General features: G+C 45.0%; 1 protein-coding gene across 2 annotated transcripts; it reads right to left on the bottom strand.

Annotated features, from left to right (window-relative positions):
- Nucleotides 1-6,474: 6,474 nt before the first annotated feature.
- Nucleotides 6,475-15,884, bottom strand: LOC100273105 (uncharacterized). Of its 2 annotated transcripts, NM_001398896.1 has the most exons (4): nucleotides 15,473-15,884; nucleotides 7,921-8,037; nucleotides 7,724-7,765; nucleotides 6,479-7,268 (listed from the first exon to the last, which is right to left on the bottom strand). In NM_001398896.1, the coding sequence occupies exons 1-3, from the start codon at nucleotides 15,827-15,829 to the stop codon at nucleotides 7,745-7,747; spliced, it is 495 nt and encodes a 164-aa protein (NP_001385825.1). In that variant the 5' UTR covers nucleotides 15,830-15,884; the 3' UTR covers nucleotides 6,479-7,268; nucleotides 7,724-7,744. The 2 variants fall into 2 exon arrangements, with proteins under 2 accessions (NP_001385824.1, NP_001385825.1); NM_001398895.1 differs by having other exon boundaries at nucleotides 6,475-7,268; nucleotides 7,724-8,037.
- Between the last annotated feature and the right edge of the window lie 1,963 nt (nucleotides 15,885-17,847).

Genomic DNA, 17,847 nt, shown 5'->3' with positions numbered 1-17,847 from the left:
TCTGATCTGGGCCGTCAAGATATGATCGGGTGGTTGTGGTTAGAGGATACCCCTTCGCCATGTTCATTTTACTAAAGAGATCTTGAACTTCTATGAAATGAACCCGCCATCCACACGCATTCAAAGATTATTACAAATCGGACCTTTTTCTTTCGGTTAGGCCCCTGTGCTAGTAAAAAATTTGACCCATAGTCCAGATAGTTACCAGGAGCGGGTATATGATTATAAAGAATGATTTTAAACATCAAAATAATTCCAAAAATGTTAGAAAAATCATATCTTACACATTTCATCTCTGTTTTAGTCTGTTCCAGTTGCGTTGGCTTCAAAATAAAATTATCTACACAATACCAACATTATTTTGGTCATATCATACATATTTTATAATTAGACATTTTATTTATCCTATGATTAGTAGATTTGTCTCACTAACCAAAGTTACTATGTCTATGATTATAATGGGACAAAAATATGTTTGCTAATCAAGTATGATTTGATCAAGTGTAAGTTAGTTATTTCTTTGGATTATCTTTCTCACATGATTTATATTACTTAAAATTGACCTAGAAAGTAGTTTTCCTGTCTAAACACTTAAATCTTCATAAAATCATAACTTTTATACCTTATCTCCGATTTGATCTATTCGAGTTGCGTTAGCTTCGTATAAATATTTACTACACAGTAACAACATTAATTATACCATGTCGCATACTTTTATAGTTAGATATTTATTTATCCTATGTCTACTAGATTAACTTTTCTAAACCAAAGCTAACCTATCCATAATTATAATTTGATTAAAATATGATCTCTAGTCAAGTTATAATTAAGAATTAAGGACAAGTTAATTATTCATAGAATATTCTCTCATATGGCATATAATAGACAATTTATACTATAATTTAATATTTAAACCACATAGATCTACCATAAATCCTAATTCTTTAACCATAACTCTGATTTTAGTGGTTCACGAATCCACGATCTCGTAGCTCCGCATAGATCATTATTATTCAGTTTGTATTTATGTTTGATGTGATGTTAATTTTGCATATGCCATGTTTGTTTGTATTGCAACGACTAGCAGCGAGGTTACGAGTCACCTGAAGAGCAAGTTGGTACCTGGAATCTCAAGTCCCAGGCAAGTTGTGCCCTTGATCACTTCTTTTTACCTAATCATGTTCTTATTAATCATAATGATTTGCATAGGTTAATTTTGATGGGACCCAATAGGTTATCCTAGTTTGACTATCTTTATACCTTGTTTACCACTGAATTCTTGGGTAGTACCTGCTATTGCTTTATGTGGTTTTGGGTATAGAGATACACATTATTCATGATTATACTTTTATTATCAGTTGTTATTTATTTTTCATGTTAAGATCATTATGTTAATTGGAACATGGAGCGACCACCCGGGAAAACAGTGCTACCACAAGGGTGGTATGGGTGACCTTGGCTGACTAATTAGGAAAGCTAGTGGAGGACTACCTTACCCGAAAGGGGCAAGGGTAGTAGGGGAGTGTCAGTGTAGGGAGGCCCTTGGGTTTATTTTGCTGCGATGGCGGCCAGGCGAGGGGTCCCTGCATTGGAGCTTCCTAGAAACTGTAGCTTGTTTTCTGAAGCTAGTGGAACTTTGTAAAGGCCCTGTAGTGGTACCCTGCCTCGCTTCCTTAGAAGAGGTGTATGGGGTCCGATCAACCCCATGGCAAATGGGTAACACGACTTGTGGGTAAAGATGCGCAACCTCTGCAGAGTGTAAAACTGGTATATCAACCATGCTCACGGTCATGAGCAGCTCGGACCCTCACATGATTAATTTATGGAACTAAATTCAATTTGTCATATGCATTGCATCGCAGGTGTTGTTATCACTTTTGTTCTACTACTTAATTGGGTTGGTATTTACTTATACTTAGTAACTGCTAATAAAATTTTGACCAACTTTAAAAGCAATGCTCAGCATCAACCATCCTCTTTGGTAAGCCTTACACTTCACGTGAGCTCCCACCTTTGGCAAGTTCATGCACATTATTCCCCACAACTTGTTGAGCGATGAACGTATGTGAGCTCACTCTTGCTCTCTCACATCCCCCATAGGTCAAGAACAGGTACCGCAGGATGAGGCGCATGGAGGATGCTATGACGAGTTCTTGAGAGGTCTAGGCCGTCGTCCCCCAGTCAACTATGGTGTTGCTGGATCTTTGTCTCCTTTCAATGTAATTATTTATTTATTTTGTACAGAACTCCTATTATATAATAAAGATGTGACATTCGTTTCTGTATCATGATTCATCATATGTGTGAGACTTGGTCCCAGCACACTTGGTGATTATTTCGCTCCCGGGTTTTGGACTCCTAAAACATGGGTGTGACAACAGCATTCCTAAATGGAGAGCTAGATGAGGAAATCTACATGGAGCAGCTAGCTGAGTTTGTAGCAAACGGTCAAGAAGGCATGGTGTGTAAGTTATTGAAATCTTTATATAGCCTAAAACAAGCACCTAAGCAATGGCATGAAAAGTTCGATAGAACTTTGACATATGTCGGCTTTGTTTTGAACGAAGGAGACAAATGTGTATATTATCGGTATGGTGGGAGCGAGGGAGTAATTTTATGCTAGTATGTTGATGACATTCTAATCTTTAGGACGAGTCTTGATGTGATTAAAGAGACAAAAGTATTTCTGTCTAATAATTTTGAAATGAAAGATTTGGGAGAAGCTGAGGTTATTCTTAACATTAAGCTACTGAGAGAAGGCAATGGTGGGATCACACTTGTGCAATTCCATTATATGGAAAAGGTTTTGAGTCGCTTTGGTTATAGTGAATGTGAACCTGCTCCAACACATTATGATCCTAGTAAGCTATTGAAGAAAAATCGAAGGATATCTAGGGATCAATTGAGATATTCTCAAATAATTGGTTCACTCATGTACTTAGCTAGCGCTACGAGGCTTGACATCTCATTTGCTGTGAGCAAACTTAGCCCGTTTGTTTCAAATCCGGGAGATAATAACTAGCATGCTCTTGAGAGAGTTCTGCGCTATCTAAAAGGTACTATGAGTTTAGGCATCCATTATACTGGGTACCCAACAGTACTGGAAGGTTATTGTGATACAAATTGGAAATCTGATGTTGATGATATATATGCCACAAGTAGATATGTGTTTGCACTTGGAGATGGCGCTATTTCATGGAAGTCTTGCTAGCAGACCATCTTAATGAGGTCGACTATGGAAGCAGAACTCACAGTATTAGATACCGCTTTAGTTGAGGCTGAGTGGCTTAATGAACTCCTTATGAATTTACCGGTGGTTGAAAAACCTGTGCCGGCTATTTCTATGAACTGTGATAATCAGACTATGATAATTAAGATAAACAGTTATAAGGATAATATGAAGTCGACAAGGCACATAAAGAGGTATTTGAAATCTGTCAGGAAATTGAGAAACTCCAGAGTAATATCGTTGGACTATGTCCATACGTCTAAAAATCTGGCTGATCAATTTACTAAGGGGCTATCACGTAGTGTGATAGATGGTGCATCGAGTGAGATGGGCCTGATACTCACCAAAAGTTTATCATAGTGGTAACCTATTCTATGTGATCGAAGATCCTGTGAATTAAAATGGTGAAACAAGCTAGTGGTAGACTGAGAGGAAAGACCCTTAATAAGGTTCATTTCAAATGCACATCTTTCCTTACTGTAAGATAGGTTGGTGTTTACACCTTAATATGTTCCAAGTGTCTTTGTGAAGCAAAGATGTTGTCCTACAGAACATCTTTAGAGAAACATACCTATATGGGTTAACTGCTAGTCACAGTTTATGAGATCTAGGTGGTCTCTAGATACCCATGAAAGGCTATGAAGTTTGACTTATATGCTTCAACCAGAGGGGGTGCGCTCGGCAATCTAGTACTGGTAAAGAGTTTAGATGAAGCTTATTCCACGCAAAACCGTCAATTCAAGGCCTAGTCCATTGTGCAGTTGTGGTTAAGTGTAGTCTAGGTTCTAGGTGGATGTTCAACTTAACAGTCTCCATCGAAACACCAGTAGATCAAACGTTTGACATGATGAGAGCATTTTAGTGTGAATTAGCATTTGGTGGGGATTGTTGGATTAATGTGGGCCTGGTCCAAATTAATACCCAATAATAGTCAATGCTAAAGGCTCACTTCAATGCTACGGTGTATTAATACTTTAGTATCATACCGAAAGTTCAAGGGACAAATCAAACAACTTAAATAGGTGGACCATGGTGCATCTATTGAGAAGTTGAGAAAAAGGTGAAAGACGGTCACACGCGCGTGCACCGTCGGCCGGGCCGTAGTAGATCGGACCTTGGTCCGAATATTCCTTCCTAACGGTTGCGCATTTTGCCTAGAGTGATGACCGTCCATTACTGTCGTCCGTTACTAGCTGTTTTCTATGTTATGGCTAGTAACGGACGGGTTGTAATGGTTGTCTGCTAGTAATGGACGTCTCTGATTGCATCGGTTTCTGGCTGACTGTGACACCAGTTAGTTTCTAGCTCTGACGGCGACCGTACTATCCGTTCGCCTCCCTATGCGCGTGTACAAATACGGAGGAGTTGAGGCTGTTTCTGGTTACATACGAACAGTCTCAGATGCGTTGCACTCAGCCCATTCATGTCCCACCTTCTGCGAGCACAGAGAGAGTGAGAGACAGGCCTCCGAAATCGATGTCCGCAGAGCTACACTTGTATGGGTGTGTGGGCGATCAGGTTTTTGGAGAGCATACTCGCGATTGCTCGCTTCGTCCGCTCGACCAACGCTGATCAGGTTTCTCGTTGCCGGTGCCGTTCGAGGGACTGCACTCTGTCGGCATCGACTGCGTACGACTATATCAAACATACACACAAGATGTCTCGTGTGAATGGAATCACTGATATCTTGGTCATCGATCCATCCGCTGGGTACACTTTATTCTTCGTATTTGTGCATGTTTTATTATTGTTTACTACTTATCTGAATAGTGATATACATATATACATACATATCGTCATATGCATCACACTGGTTTTCTAAATTAAATTAAAATTGATAATATCTAATTTTCTAACAATAGCTAGAGAAGAGCTCAATCTTCTTTCGTGACTCCTGGTCAAACGCGACGCCGCTCCGGCTCCTCCGCGGCTGGTACGCATGGTCCCAGTAGTCGTAGACCAGCGGTGGCGACAGCTGCGGCTGCGCCAAGGAGTCGTCGTCCCACGACGCGACCATGTCCTCTAGCGCCCCCATCTGGAACACTGCTATCTCGGGTAACTCCTCCAAGTCCATGTCCACGAGTGGGAACAGCGCCTCGTCGCGGCTCAAGGACGCCGCCGCCGAGGCTGCAGAGCTCGACGTCGTCGTCGGCGTCGAACCGTCGAGGCGGCGGCGGCGGGTGAGAAAATCGCCGGCGGCGTCTGCTGGTCGAAGCATGCCTGGTGGTGCAGGGAGTCTTGTTATTTGAACGATCGACCGGTCGAGCATGCATTGCATGCACACGCACCGGCGAGCTTGGGCAGCAGTGGGCGTTGGCGCAAGGATAACGAAGGTGACGAGCTTCTCGTCCTCCTCCGCCGTCCACGGCCCCTTCTTCAGCCTCACCTTGTCGCACAGCACGCGGCTGCCGACCCATGCTATGCTAGGTAGCTAGCTATAGCCCAAGCAGAGCCTGTCTCGTTCCTTGGCGCGCGGGCTCAAGGTCTCGTTCTTCCTGTCCGATCGATTGCGTTTTATTTTACACGGATGCAGAGCTATCCTCTAGACGTTCAGTTGAGACGACAGTCGACAGGGATCATCAGTATGAACTGTGCTCGGTTGGACGGGTAGAATTGAAGCAGCGCCGGAGCGGTTTGTTTGTTCGTTTTAGTTGACCGTGGAATTTAGCCGTTTCGCCAACCGGTTTGGCATGACTAGTACAAAACTCAAAGGAGAGCTGGCCAAATTATGCCAAACACACTAACTCCGGAGTTGTAAACTCTATAGAGTTTTTGGAGCTGCAGTATAATTTTTTTTAAATAACTCTTTTGTTGCTTCGAAAACTCTAAAAAACAAATTAATCATGGAGTTTGGAGTTATTTACCCGCCACTGCTACCGATTATAAGAAATAATCTAAACTCTATAGCAGAGCTGCTTCACCCATAATTTTAGACTAGAACTGCTCTGGTAGAGCACAACCATGCCACACACACTCTAACACAGACATATTCCATTCCACTTGCAGGCCCATCGAACGAACGCGCGATCAGCAGCTGCTGTGGTTTTGTTTTGTCTCCCAAGGAGGCCAGGGAATGAAACCCTGTTTCTCGGTTTCACACCCACTACCCTCATTCAAATGAGGTCTGAACTTCGACGACGCCAAAGCTTACGGTCTCCCCCGTTAATCAATTTCACCGCGTTAATCAGAGGTTTCCCCCGTGAAATTGACGGGTGGAACCTTAGCGAACAATGGGAAATCAAAAGTTGACAATATAACTTTTGTATTCTTTCTTCCTCACTTCAGATCAGATGTTGCTTCGCTCACATGGTGTGTATACATGGCAGTACGTTGTAAATTATACAGAACCAAGACAAACGTTGAGAAACATTTGCACTGACAGCCCTGAGGTACAAAGTTATTGCCATGTTGCAATGGGCACACACGACTCTTAAACAACGTTGCTCACATTGTCAATGTTGAATTATGGCAGCCCTTCAACTGTCAATGTTGCTCACATTGTCCCCCCTTGACATGGCAGTCCCTTCATTCAGACAAGTTGGATGCGCAAGACCTTGAGGTCTGCACCCACTTTGTTTGACGAAAGCAGTAAGACAATTAAGCTTCTAGTTACTCCATCAGGTCTTATAAGCTCCGTCCACACGAGATGATTGAATCAATAAGAAAGGCTGTTTGTTACAGGGGAACGAGTCACGTGTTAAAAGTCCCAATTATTTGGTTACCGAGACAGAGCAGCCAACATCTCTTCTAGTAACCTTCTCCCCGACTTCTGAGTGAGGTAGCAAACGCTGCACACTCCTGACATGTGAACTGCCCAGACGCTGATAGATTCTCTTTCAAATTTGAATGCCTCTCGCAGTAGGGACGGTTGCATGTGCAGCATTTTGGAAGCTTGAGCCAGCAATCCATGCACAGAAAGTCAGAGCAGGCTAGTCCAGACTCACCGAGCTCCTCCAGGTCGATGCAGCCACCACAAGTTTCACATCTAGCAACACAAAAGAAGCAACCGCGGCATCGAGACCGGCCATCCTTCACTTCCCTGAAGTATAATCAAAATCGTCAGAAACGAAGATACACAGAACCATTTTTTTTTCAAAAATGAGAATCGGTATAAGTCAGATCAAAGTCAATAGACCTACAGAACAAGACTTCAAAAATCAGAACCAACTATTCCGAAGACAAGAGCAACAAACCAAAAAACTAAATGCCAAGCTGCTTTCATGTAGCCCATAGGGTTGGGGGGGAAATGAGCTACGGGACCATTGCCAAAAAGAAACACCAAGTCAGCTATACCACCACGGCACCACCACAGGAGATCCGATGCAAGTAAATATCTAAAAGTGAGACTAGTGACTGCCAGAAATCATTGATGGAGCCACGCATGTAGTAGAGAAAAGGTATGGCGATGCCAGCTCTACCAATAAACTGAAAGGGGAATTTCTAATGACAAGACTGATTGTGAACTCAGAATACTGAAGATTCAGAGCTACAGACCTGCAGTTCTTCCTTGTACAATCAAACACGAGTCTCACATTTCTGCACAAAGGGCACAAATCTACATCAATAGGGCGACCGTCGTCCGTGTTCAGCACTTCATGGACTCTATGGTTGTAGTGAAGTGCTTGAGCATCTTGTTGTTGGCTACCTCTGCACATGAGAGACTTGATAATATCGAGATGGTGGTTATTCACCTTGCAGATACCATGCAGTCGAACACGACTTAGATTGCCTTTGTGCTGCCCATGCAGAAAATGAATGATTTTCACCAGACCATCAGCTGTTAATCCTGTGCATCTGGGCACAAAAAGCTGCAAGTACAAGATAAACACCTTAGAACCATACCCACAGAGGCCAGTGTACATAACAAAAAGTGACGGAATGAACATGTCAGTATGAGTTCTCAGTGAATGTTATATTCCACGATAGTTGCAGAATTTTGCTGTCCACATGTAATCTATATTCTGATCCGGAAGTAATTAAATAGCAATCAGACAAACACATTTGTAATCTGCAGTTCAAAACACAAATGCTGGATGAAATCTAGCATGCAGATAAAACAAGATCGTTAAAGCATAGATTGAGGTGCCAACAGTGTAAAACATTGGTGAAAATGACTCAAGAATTATTAACCAAAAACTGTTAAAAGAATTATTGGAACTGTCCCGACACATGGTCAGATGGGCCCAACACACGAGACGAGAGGGTTCAGGTGCACAACGAGACAGTAGGCAGGAAACTGTAGCGTCTTGTTATGTGTGTCCCATCCGTGTACAGGGTAGGGGTATTTATAGGTAACCGGGAGGGGTAGTGGGTCCCCAAGTATTGTTATACCCCCGGTTACCTTCTACATTCCTAGAATATTCCACTTAACGGGGTCATTACAATGGACGGAGTACTATAATCTGGGCACGGATGACAGCGGGGCGGAGTCCTGGGTTTCTCCATAGCCTGACGAGGCCTCCGCTCGTGTGTCGCACCCTTGGTTATGCACACGTACTTGCCTTCGTTTGGACTGGGAGTCGCCGTCGGAGGAAAGGTCTTCGAGGTTCTGCAAAGTCATGTCCTTGCCTTCGCTTGGACTGGGCGCCGTCGTCGGAGGAAAGGCCTTCGGGGTGCGACTGGGGCTGCGGCGAGCCCCCCTTCTTACTGTCACGGGCCCTCCTGTGGAGAGTCAAGCGGAGACTATTGCGCGTCGAATCTGAAGTACCCTTCGTCTGATGCTCCTGTGTAAGAAATGTCTGGTTGTAGTCGGGTTAGACAGATTGAGGTCAAGTTCGGCCTCCGCTCCAACACTAGCCCCCCAAGGGATCAGTTCAACTATGTGAGTTTGTCCTGAAGTCTTTTTACAAGGGATGGTCGAACGTTGCCCTCGATCACAGGTTGAAGTGGCCCGAGGGGGGTTTTGTAATATGACTGTTGCAGGATGTGACCGTTGGGGAATGTAACTGTCGGGTACCATAATTAGGGGTACCCCCAGTACTCCTAAGCGTGGCTGGAGAACATCTTCTAAAAATAAACCATAAAGACTGATAAGCACGGCTCAAAGTTAAAGCCTCATCTACCAAGGGACGCGATCCCGTCTCACCCGAGCCCAGCCTCGGGCAAAAACAGTAGTCCCGAACGGATTCACGGCTCGCCCGAGGGTCCCCTCAGATAATGGGCACACCCCCGGCTCGCCCGAGGCGAAGCTCGGGCAAACTTTGTCGTATAGCGATCTCAGCCAAATCGCCTTGCCACCCACTGTATCACGTGCGCATTCAATGCGGGGATCACCTGACACCTTATCCTGACACGCGCGCCTCAGTTGGCAAGGTCGAAATGACCGCAGTCACTTCGCCCTTTTACTGCTCGTTCTGACAGGATAACAACACTATTCACCCCGTTCCGACTACTATGCCAACCACCAGGGTAAGACTAACAACAATAAGTTACGGCCTCTCCCGAGTTCAGCCTCGGGCGCAACAGGGGGCTCCGCCTCGCCCGACCCCAGCCTCGGCCTCGAGAGGAGTCATCACTACGCCCGACCTAGGCCTCGGCCTCGGGAGAAGGTCTCCACCTCGCCCGACCTCAGCCTCGGCCTCGGGAGGAGTCACAGCCTCGTCCGACCTTAGCCTCGGCCTCGGGAGAAGTCACCGCCTCGCCCGAAATGGCTTCGGACCGACTACGCTATAGGGAATATGACATTATCCTACCCCTAGCTAGCAACCTCAGGCTACGAAGGAACAAGACCGGTGTCACATCAAGATTACTCCGGTAACAGGTAATGATGATTCCCTGCATGCGCCCATGACGTCAATTGTCCTCAGCTCTCTACGAAGGCAAAGAAACGTCAGCAGGACCTAGGGCCGCACCGCCAGTTACGCTTCTACAGGGCTCAAGCACTTCTCCGCCGGCCACGTTAGCACATAGCTACACCCCCATATGTATAGCTGGATCACCTCCTTGTATCTATAAAAGGAGATGTCCAGGGCCTTCCCAAGGCACGTTTGGGAGGGTTAACTAAGACGGCTTATTTCAAGGCAAAAAAACCTCCTCTCCACAGCACGAGACCTCTCAAGAGACCTGGGATCCGTTCCCTCTCTCGCAAGGCTTGTAACCCCTACTACAAGCACCCCGGTGCAAGATAATATAAGCCTCATCCTCCCTCTTGTGTTTCATCTTGCATCAATCCATCTGGGCAGGGACACGCAGCATCAAATTCACTCGTCGGTTGAGGGTCCCCGCGGGTCCAAAACACCGACAGTAACGTTTTTACTGTGGGCCTTGGTTTCCTGAGGCGTTTTGGGGCCTATAAAAACCGATGCCGCCCACGGGGTAAAAACTTTCACGCGCCGGCGTAAAACCCTCGTTCATTCTGTTTGAAAAAGTTGCAGCATGCCTTCTTGCATTGCTCGCGCCGAGGAGGTTTCTCACTGTCGGTGAACTGGACCATGTGAAGCAGACCGCTCGCCGCCGCAGACGGTACGTAATGTCGTCTTCTTCCTTGTCATCGTCCGCCACGACTGGGCTGACGACAGTTGTGGATATGTTTCTGGGGCACACAGTGGAATTCGGCATGTCGAGGATCTACTCAGGTCGCGTGCATGAAATGCAACGCTTGGGGTATTTTGGAGACGGTGTGGGGCGCGCTCCGCGAGCCGAGGAGGTCCCGGAGCCGGAGGGGGAGTTAGTTGTTTTTGAAGCGTTCTTTATTGCTGGTCTTCGATTGCCTGCGCATCGGTTTGTCATCTAAGTCCCGCAGCGTTTCGAAGTCCAACTTCACCAGCTTACTCCCAATGCCTAATGGCATTGGCGAAGTTTATGTGGGCAACGGCTACATATGGCAGTAAGCCTTCGGTTGAGGTCTTCTCTAAGAACTTTTGTCGCCACTGGCAAAAGAAGGTTGTTGGTGGTAAGATTATGCAATTTGGTTCATGCACGTTCACTCCGGGAACTAGGAAGACTTCAGGTGAAGTTGTGGAAATCGATCCGTGTGCAAAAAAACAAGTGGGGGAACTGGTGGGATTTTTGGTTCTATTTGACATTGAAGGATGCCGAAGGTGTTCCGAGGCTGCCTCCGTCCATACTGTGCTTGCATTGCTACGTCATATTTACGCAATTTAAACTGAAGAAGGGAGATGTGAACGAAGACACCCTTCGCGCGCCTCCAAGGCGACTAGCAGACGTGACTTGGTGGAGGAGTTTATTGCCTACAGGGTGTGGCCGCTTGCGCACGGCTAGGATGTGGGTGAGGTGAAGCTGCGCCCGATGCCTTTTTTGAAGGATCGAATGGTGTTGAGTCCTGCCTTCACCGTTGAGTTGCGGGGTCGAGGCGCTGCAGTTTTGTCAGGGAGGTGGAGGCAGAAGCGGTAAAAACTGTAGGGAAATATTCGACGAAGACGGAGATGACGATGAGTTGGGACATACGCGGTTTGAATGTCAGGCTAAACCGTGTCTTCAAGTTGAACGGTCTCCAGTATGGCCCGTATCCTGAGGAGGGTTCTACTAATGTTGGGGATATTGATGATCGCAAGAGAAATGGTGTGGCGACACGTGGTGGTGTGGATGAGGGGTGCTCTAAAGGTAAGGTCATGGCTGTGGTGGTGAGGAAAAAGAGAAGAGTTGAAGCTAAAGCGAAGGGTTTGACAAAGACATCTGGGGTGGCAGGGGCCTTGGACATATTTGTTGAGGAGTTGGTGGAGACGTGCGCCGAGCCAGGGCAAGTCATGACCTCACCCAACCTCCGGGAAGCATCTTCTCGGATGCTGAAAGTAACCTGGATGAGTGGTGCGGAAAAGACCCTATTCCCGTGGCTCCCGACGAGGATAATTTCACGTCTTATCTGGCTCAGTCTTTTAAAGTTTTTCCTTACAGATGAAATATTGACGTTGTTGTGACAGCTATGAGCCTATGATGGACAAGGACCGCCATGAGTCTTCGTGGAAGAAGCGGAAAGCTCCGTTGCGGCTTGTGGACCCTCGTTGCGAGGCGAAGGCGCTTCGTACTGGCACGAAGGGTGTCGCCGCTACCGCAGCGATGCCTCCGCCTACGGCGCCAGTCGTTACTGCTGGGGGGATGCCTTCGCCTGGCAAGGCTAGTCAGGGTGGAGCGGCGAGGGGTGCTGAAACGGGTGGAGCCGTTGCGATGGCCCAGGAGCTTTCTGTTGATGATTACTTGCTCGAGGGTGTGAGCGTGTTCGATGCTCACACCGGTCTGGCGGCTGGTGGTGAGTGTGTGCTATATATATATATATATATATATATATATATATATATATATATATATATATATATATATATATATATATATATATATATATATATATATATATATATATTACTTGCTCTTTCTGGCTATTGTTTCATCACGAGCTTGGATTCAGACATTTGGTGTCGTCCATGCAAGGGGTAGACGGATTTGGATGAGGCGTCTATTTGCTTCTACAATCAGGGATTGGGTGTTTGGTTTTGAGTCCGCTTATTCAGCTAGTCTGTCGGTGTTCTAGGGAATTCAACGTGTATCTGTGTTGGACTGACAAGTCTGAACTCTATTTTTTGTTTCCTCTTTACGAACACTCCATGTTTTTATTCCGTGTCGCGTACAGCGTATGCGAGTGGTTCAGTTTGTTTGATTTTGCCCTTGCGCAAGTGGACTCAGTTGCTCAAGTCTTGATTAACCCCAGCTAATCACCGGAGCACGGTGGCTTTGCTTGTATCTGCAGCCAGCTCATCTGCAAGGTTTTTACCTTCTCTTTTAAAAAAGGTTGCTTTTGCGCGCTGACGCGTGAATATTGAATCTTGTGAGTTCACAGGCTCCACTGCAGCTATTATCTACCAGCCCATTTGTAGTTTTAAGAATTTCTGCAGTCATAGAGACTCCATGCTAGCACTCAACTTGACATGTGTAACAAAGTTGCTCAGTTAAGTATAGGCTAGTTCAGATGTGCTGAAAGCCTAAATATTTCCCATGCCAAATGCATAGAAAAGAATACTACCTCCGTTGTTGAATATTTGTCGTCCGCTAGTTCATTTTTGAGCTAAGACACGACAAATAAAAAAGAACGGAGGGAGTACCTTATTGCATACATCACTTTTCCTATTTGTTTATTTTACATCATAGTGATTATAAGCAATTTCGAGAGTGAATTAAATGTAGCATTTGTATGCTATTTTGATGAAATGGTAGTGTAACAAAAAAATATCATTAGAAATCTGTGATATCCTGGTCCTAGTAGATAATGATATCCTGGCCCAAGACTTAATAGAATTAATAGATTACTCATACCAACAAGGTGCATCTTCTTTTTCGGAAGCCTATCTCGAAAGAACCTCCAAGTTAAGCGTGCTTGGCTTGAAGCAATCTTGGCGTGTGTGACCGATCGGGAAATCTTCTCGAGTGCGCTAAGTGAGGACAAAGTACGCACAAAAGATTCGTGTTGGTCTGTGGGGATAGTATATGATCCTATAGAGCTACCAGGAGTAAGTATCGTCGGTCCGGGAGTGGACGGGGTGTTACAAATGGTATCAGAGCCGACCCTCACGGTTTCATGGGCGTGTGTGGGCTAGGGGTTCGGGTATATGACGCATGGCGCACGTGGGCCTGGAGTGGTCACATGGCATGACATATGACGGCACTAGACATACAGACGTGGCCAAGACGGGAGGTTTCTGGCTTGGGGTTGACTGACAAGGATGTTGGTCTTCTAAGGGGGTGGATTGTGATATCCTGGCCCTAGTGGATGGTGATATCCTAGTCTAAGGCTTAATAAAATTAATAGAGTACTCATACCAACAAAGTACATCTTTTTCGAAAGGCTATCTCGAAAGAACCTTCAGGTTAAGCGTGTTTGGCCTAGAGTAATCTTGGGATGAATGACCGACCAGGAAGTCTTCTCGGGTGCGAATGATTGAGGAAAAAATGCGCACAAAAGACTCGTATTGGTCTGTGGGATGGTATATGATCCTAGAGGGCTACCAGGCGCCGGTCCGGGAGTGGACGGGATGTTACAAAATCCTAAACCAAAAATATTTTCTTCTCATTGGCCAGTGCTCTTGCGTCTACAGATTTTTGAACCATGGTAGAAATATATATACACACATTAGTTAGTATTACAGACATGGTAAAATAAGGATGCAGGTTGTAAAATTGATTTAAGTTAAAAGAGAACATAGTGGTGTCTAGTTTTTTAGCTCCGTTTTAGAGTCTCACCTATACTCCCATGCATCATCTTCTGTACTTTTTGAAGAGTAGCAAATGCAGAAGAAATTGTTTTAGTGAAGGTATTCTCTTTGTTAGGAACTTACATCAGTCGACAAATGCAAGTGAAAGCCATAGCTGCTTTAGTCACTTGCAGGCCGGTGAGCGGCTAAGAATCGAGTATGCATTTCATTGTACCTATTTGTTTCTTGCGATTAACAATATTTATGGGGTCCACAATAGGATTAAGGGTCAGTTGGAAACATGCCACTCAAAATTTTGGAAAATTGGAAAGTAGTTCATTTTCATGCCACTTCATGGCATCAAAATAAACTAGTCGTCCAATTTTGTAAAAGTTGGGTGACATGTATACATTTAATCCTAGGATTAAGGAGGGTAGCTAGTGTTACCTGGAACATAAATAACACCAATATTTACTTTTCTGGAATATGTGGTCTTATTATAAACTTTAGGACAGGGTGTACCGGGTACAACTCAAATGCAATAAAACTACAAAAGAAAACCTTAAATTGAAGGGTAAAACTCGTCATATCCCCATTACTCTCTTCAAGTTATAATAACATGTGCCATCTAGGCATGTTTTCAATTTGTCTGATTAATCGTGATTAATCGTCAAGTCGGTTTAGAAAAATCACGATTAGTCGCCAAGTCGCCCGACCGCGCTAGTCAGCAAGTCGTCCGACTTGAAAACATTTATAGAGTCTAGACAACTGGAATCGAACCTTGCGTTGACAGTTCCTTTTAGTTTTTATTATCTATTTATCTTGTTTGCTCATAACAACTAAAAGAGTTTATCAGTTATGGTGTTGTCCGAAATTTGAGAAATATAACTGATCTATATGGGAAATTAAGGAATAAGATAATCCAAATCATGCAGTGCAGCGAATCAACAACATATTATTAAGATAAATCCATTACACGAGTACTAATCCTAAACGGATACCGTGAAGAGGCATAATAGCAAACACTAACTGATTCCATGAACGATCCAGTCCCAATAGTATCTACCAATTTTGTGCACAATAGTAGCATCACAGTTGACAGTACCTCGGTGACGTCGTGGTTGCGCTCGACGATGCGCAGCAGGCCGGCGTCGGATACGCGGGGGCACCCGAGGAGGTGGAGTGACCGGAGCCTCCCCTGCGCCCTGTCCGTCAACGCGAGGAGCGCCTCGTCCGTGATCCGGTGGCTGAGCGGCGGCTCCACGACGAGGCGCAGCCACAGGAGCGGGTCCCCCGCGACGGCCTCGCGGAGGCCGCGGCACGTGCGAGCGCAGGACAGCAGCTCGCGCAGCCGCATGTAGGTCAGAGCCAGGAGGAGCGCGGCGTGCGGCTCGCTCGGGGAGGAGGCGGGGCCGGCCGTGGGCGGCGGCGGCGCGGCGGCCGTGGCGGTTGTCGGCAGCATTTGAGTGGTCGAGGCGGTTGCCTTGATTGAGGAGGCAAGTGGAAATGACAGCAGCACGATTGCACGAATGAAAACTGAGAGGGATTCTTTTGTACTCCCTCCCAGTGCAGTAAAGGTAGTCGTTTAGAACATGATTGTGCATACCAAGAAGTGATTAATTATCATAGAGTTTTCCTTGTTTGCCCCTATTAAATAGGGATATGGGTGCATTAACGTCACTAAAACAATTAGGCTTGATTGGTTACTGCAGCAGCTCCAAGGCATTCTAGACTGGAGGTCTTAAGTTTGATTCCTCTTAAATGCATCTTTTTTTGTGCAATTACTAGGGGCAACAACGTCCAAATCCCAGACCCACGCGCGCTATGACTTCTTTTTGTGCACGCTCGGTCACGCGCAGGATGACTTCTTTTACTGCACCGGAGGGAGTACGGAGCCATCAGCCTGTTCTTGTTTCAGGTTTCTCACGTTGGAGGTTGATGTACGTAGACAACATGTCGGGAACATATGAACATATTAAATGCAAACCATGTTTTGGTGTAAACCTCATACAAATCTACTAAAAAATTGAAAAAAATCTAAATAAAAACATGAATGTACATCTAAACTTAACTCATCTATATACAAAATTTTATGATCAAATTCATCTTACTCTAACAGTTACAAAAAAAACAAATTTTGATGTATTTGAACTTTTACTGTTTATCAGAAATTTTGCCTTTTTTAAGTTCCAGAGTAAGTTGAATTTAACCATAAAATTTTGTATATAGATGAGGTAAGCTCATATGTATATTCATGTTTTTCAGAATTTTTTAAAACTTTTTTTAGTATGTTTGCATAAGGTTTGCACCAAAACGTGGTTTGCATTTGTTATGTTCCCCAACATGTAAGGGCCGGACCTGGGGGTGGTCGAGCCGGGCGGCCGCCCAGGGCCCCAAAAATGTTGGGCCCCTTAGGTATATACTTAAGTATAGTACTAGCCCAAATAGTATTTACTTTGTTAGCTGACCAGCCTAATTGTCCAAACACGTAGCCCATTATTTGCTATACTTTCTACAATTTATTGACTTATTATTGTTAACCTAATTTCTGCCGGCTGCTGTGAGTGTGATACGGTAAACAAGAACGACGACCGGTCTTCTCATCTTCATCAAGCAGCTAGCAGGTACGTTGTGGCTGACGGCTACAGACTGCTCTCTGAACTACTGAAAAAATTAGCCCAAATCCCTCTGCGATTCGTCTCTTTGGCCGTCCGTCTGCGCCCACCGCCGTGAGCGGCCGCTCCGAGATGCTGCCCTCGTGGCCGCTGATGAGCTCGCTGGCCACCTCCGGGCTGCTCGCTAGTGGCCACCATGTAGTGCGTGGAGCCGAGGCGGATGTGCTCATGTGCATCAACAGACCGATCCATCATTTGAAGTTTGGAATCATCAATCATTTGATTTATTTATTATTTATTTCTTAGTATGTCTCGTTCTTTATCTTCGTTTAATCATTAGAAGTTTAGAACACAGTGAGGAGCTTTAGACAATTAAACTGTAGACGTGAGAGCAAGGCAATCGTCCGCCTGCAGCCTGCCCCTGCCGGCTGCTGCCTGCTCTTTGACTCCATGAGATCTGCACATATTCAGTTGTTCTACATATTCAGGACAATTTCTTAGTAAACGCAACTTGGCTTTTAGAGGAACTTGTGAGCAACTTTATCATGAAAGTAATGGTAATTTCTATGCTTGTGCTGAGATGATTGCAGAGTTTGACCCAGTAATGCAAGAACACCTTAGACGTATCCAGAACAAAGAAACTTATTATCATTATCTTAGTCCTAAAATTCTAAACGAGTTGATATCTCTTTTGGCTACTGATATTACAAGTTATAAAAGTTGTTAAAGATACCAAGTATTTTTCTATTATTCTAGATTGCAACCCGTGATGTCAGTCATCAAGAACAAATGACTTTATTGATTCGTTGTGTCAATTTGTCCAATGGAAATATTCATATTGAGGAGTATTTTCTGGGGTTCTTGA

This window comes from Zea mays, chromosome 4 (assembly GCF_902167145.1).
Source record: "Zea mays cultivar B73 chromosome 4, Zm-B73-REFERENCE-NAM-5.0, whole genome shotgun sequence".
NCBI classification, from domain to species: domain Eukaryota; kingdom Viridiplantae; phylum Streptophyta; class Magnoliopsida; order Poales; family Poaceae; genus Zea; species Zea mays.
The sequence above is the reverse complement of the archived record's forward strand: the minus strand, read 5'-3'. Positions and strand labels throughout refer to the sequence as shown.

Bases quoted from the DNA above. Each gene is read 5' to 3' on its own strand.
- LOC100273105 (NM_001398895.1), bottom strand. From the start codon at position 15,829: ATGCTGCCGACAACCGCCACGGCCGCCGCGCCGCCGCCGCCCACGGCC. The intron at 8,038-15,472 runs GTACTGTCAACT...TTGTACTTGCAG, and splicing joins GCAACCACGACGTCACCGAG to CTTTTTGTGCCCAGATGCAC. The intron at 7,269-7,723 runs GTCTGTAGCTCT...ATTATACTTCAG, and splicing joins TGTACAAGGAAGAACTGCAG to GGAAGTGAAGGATGGCCGGT.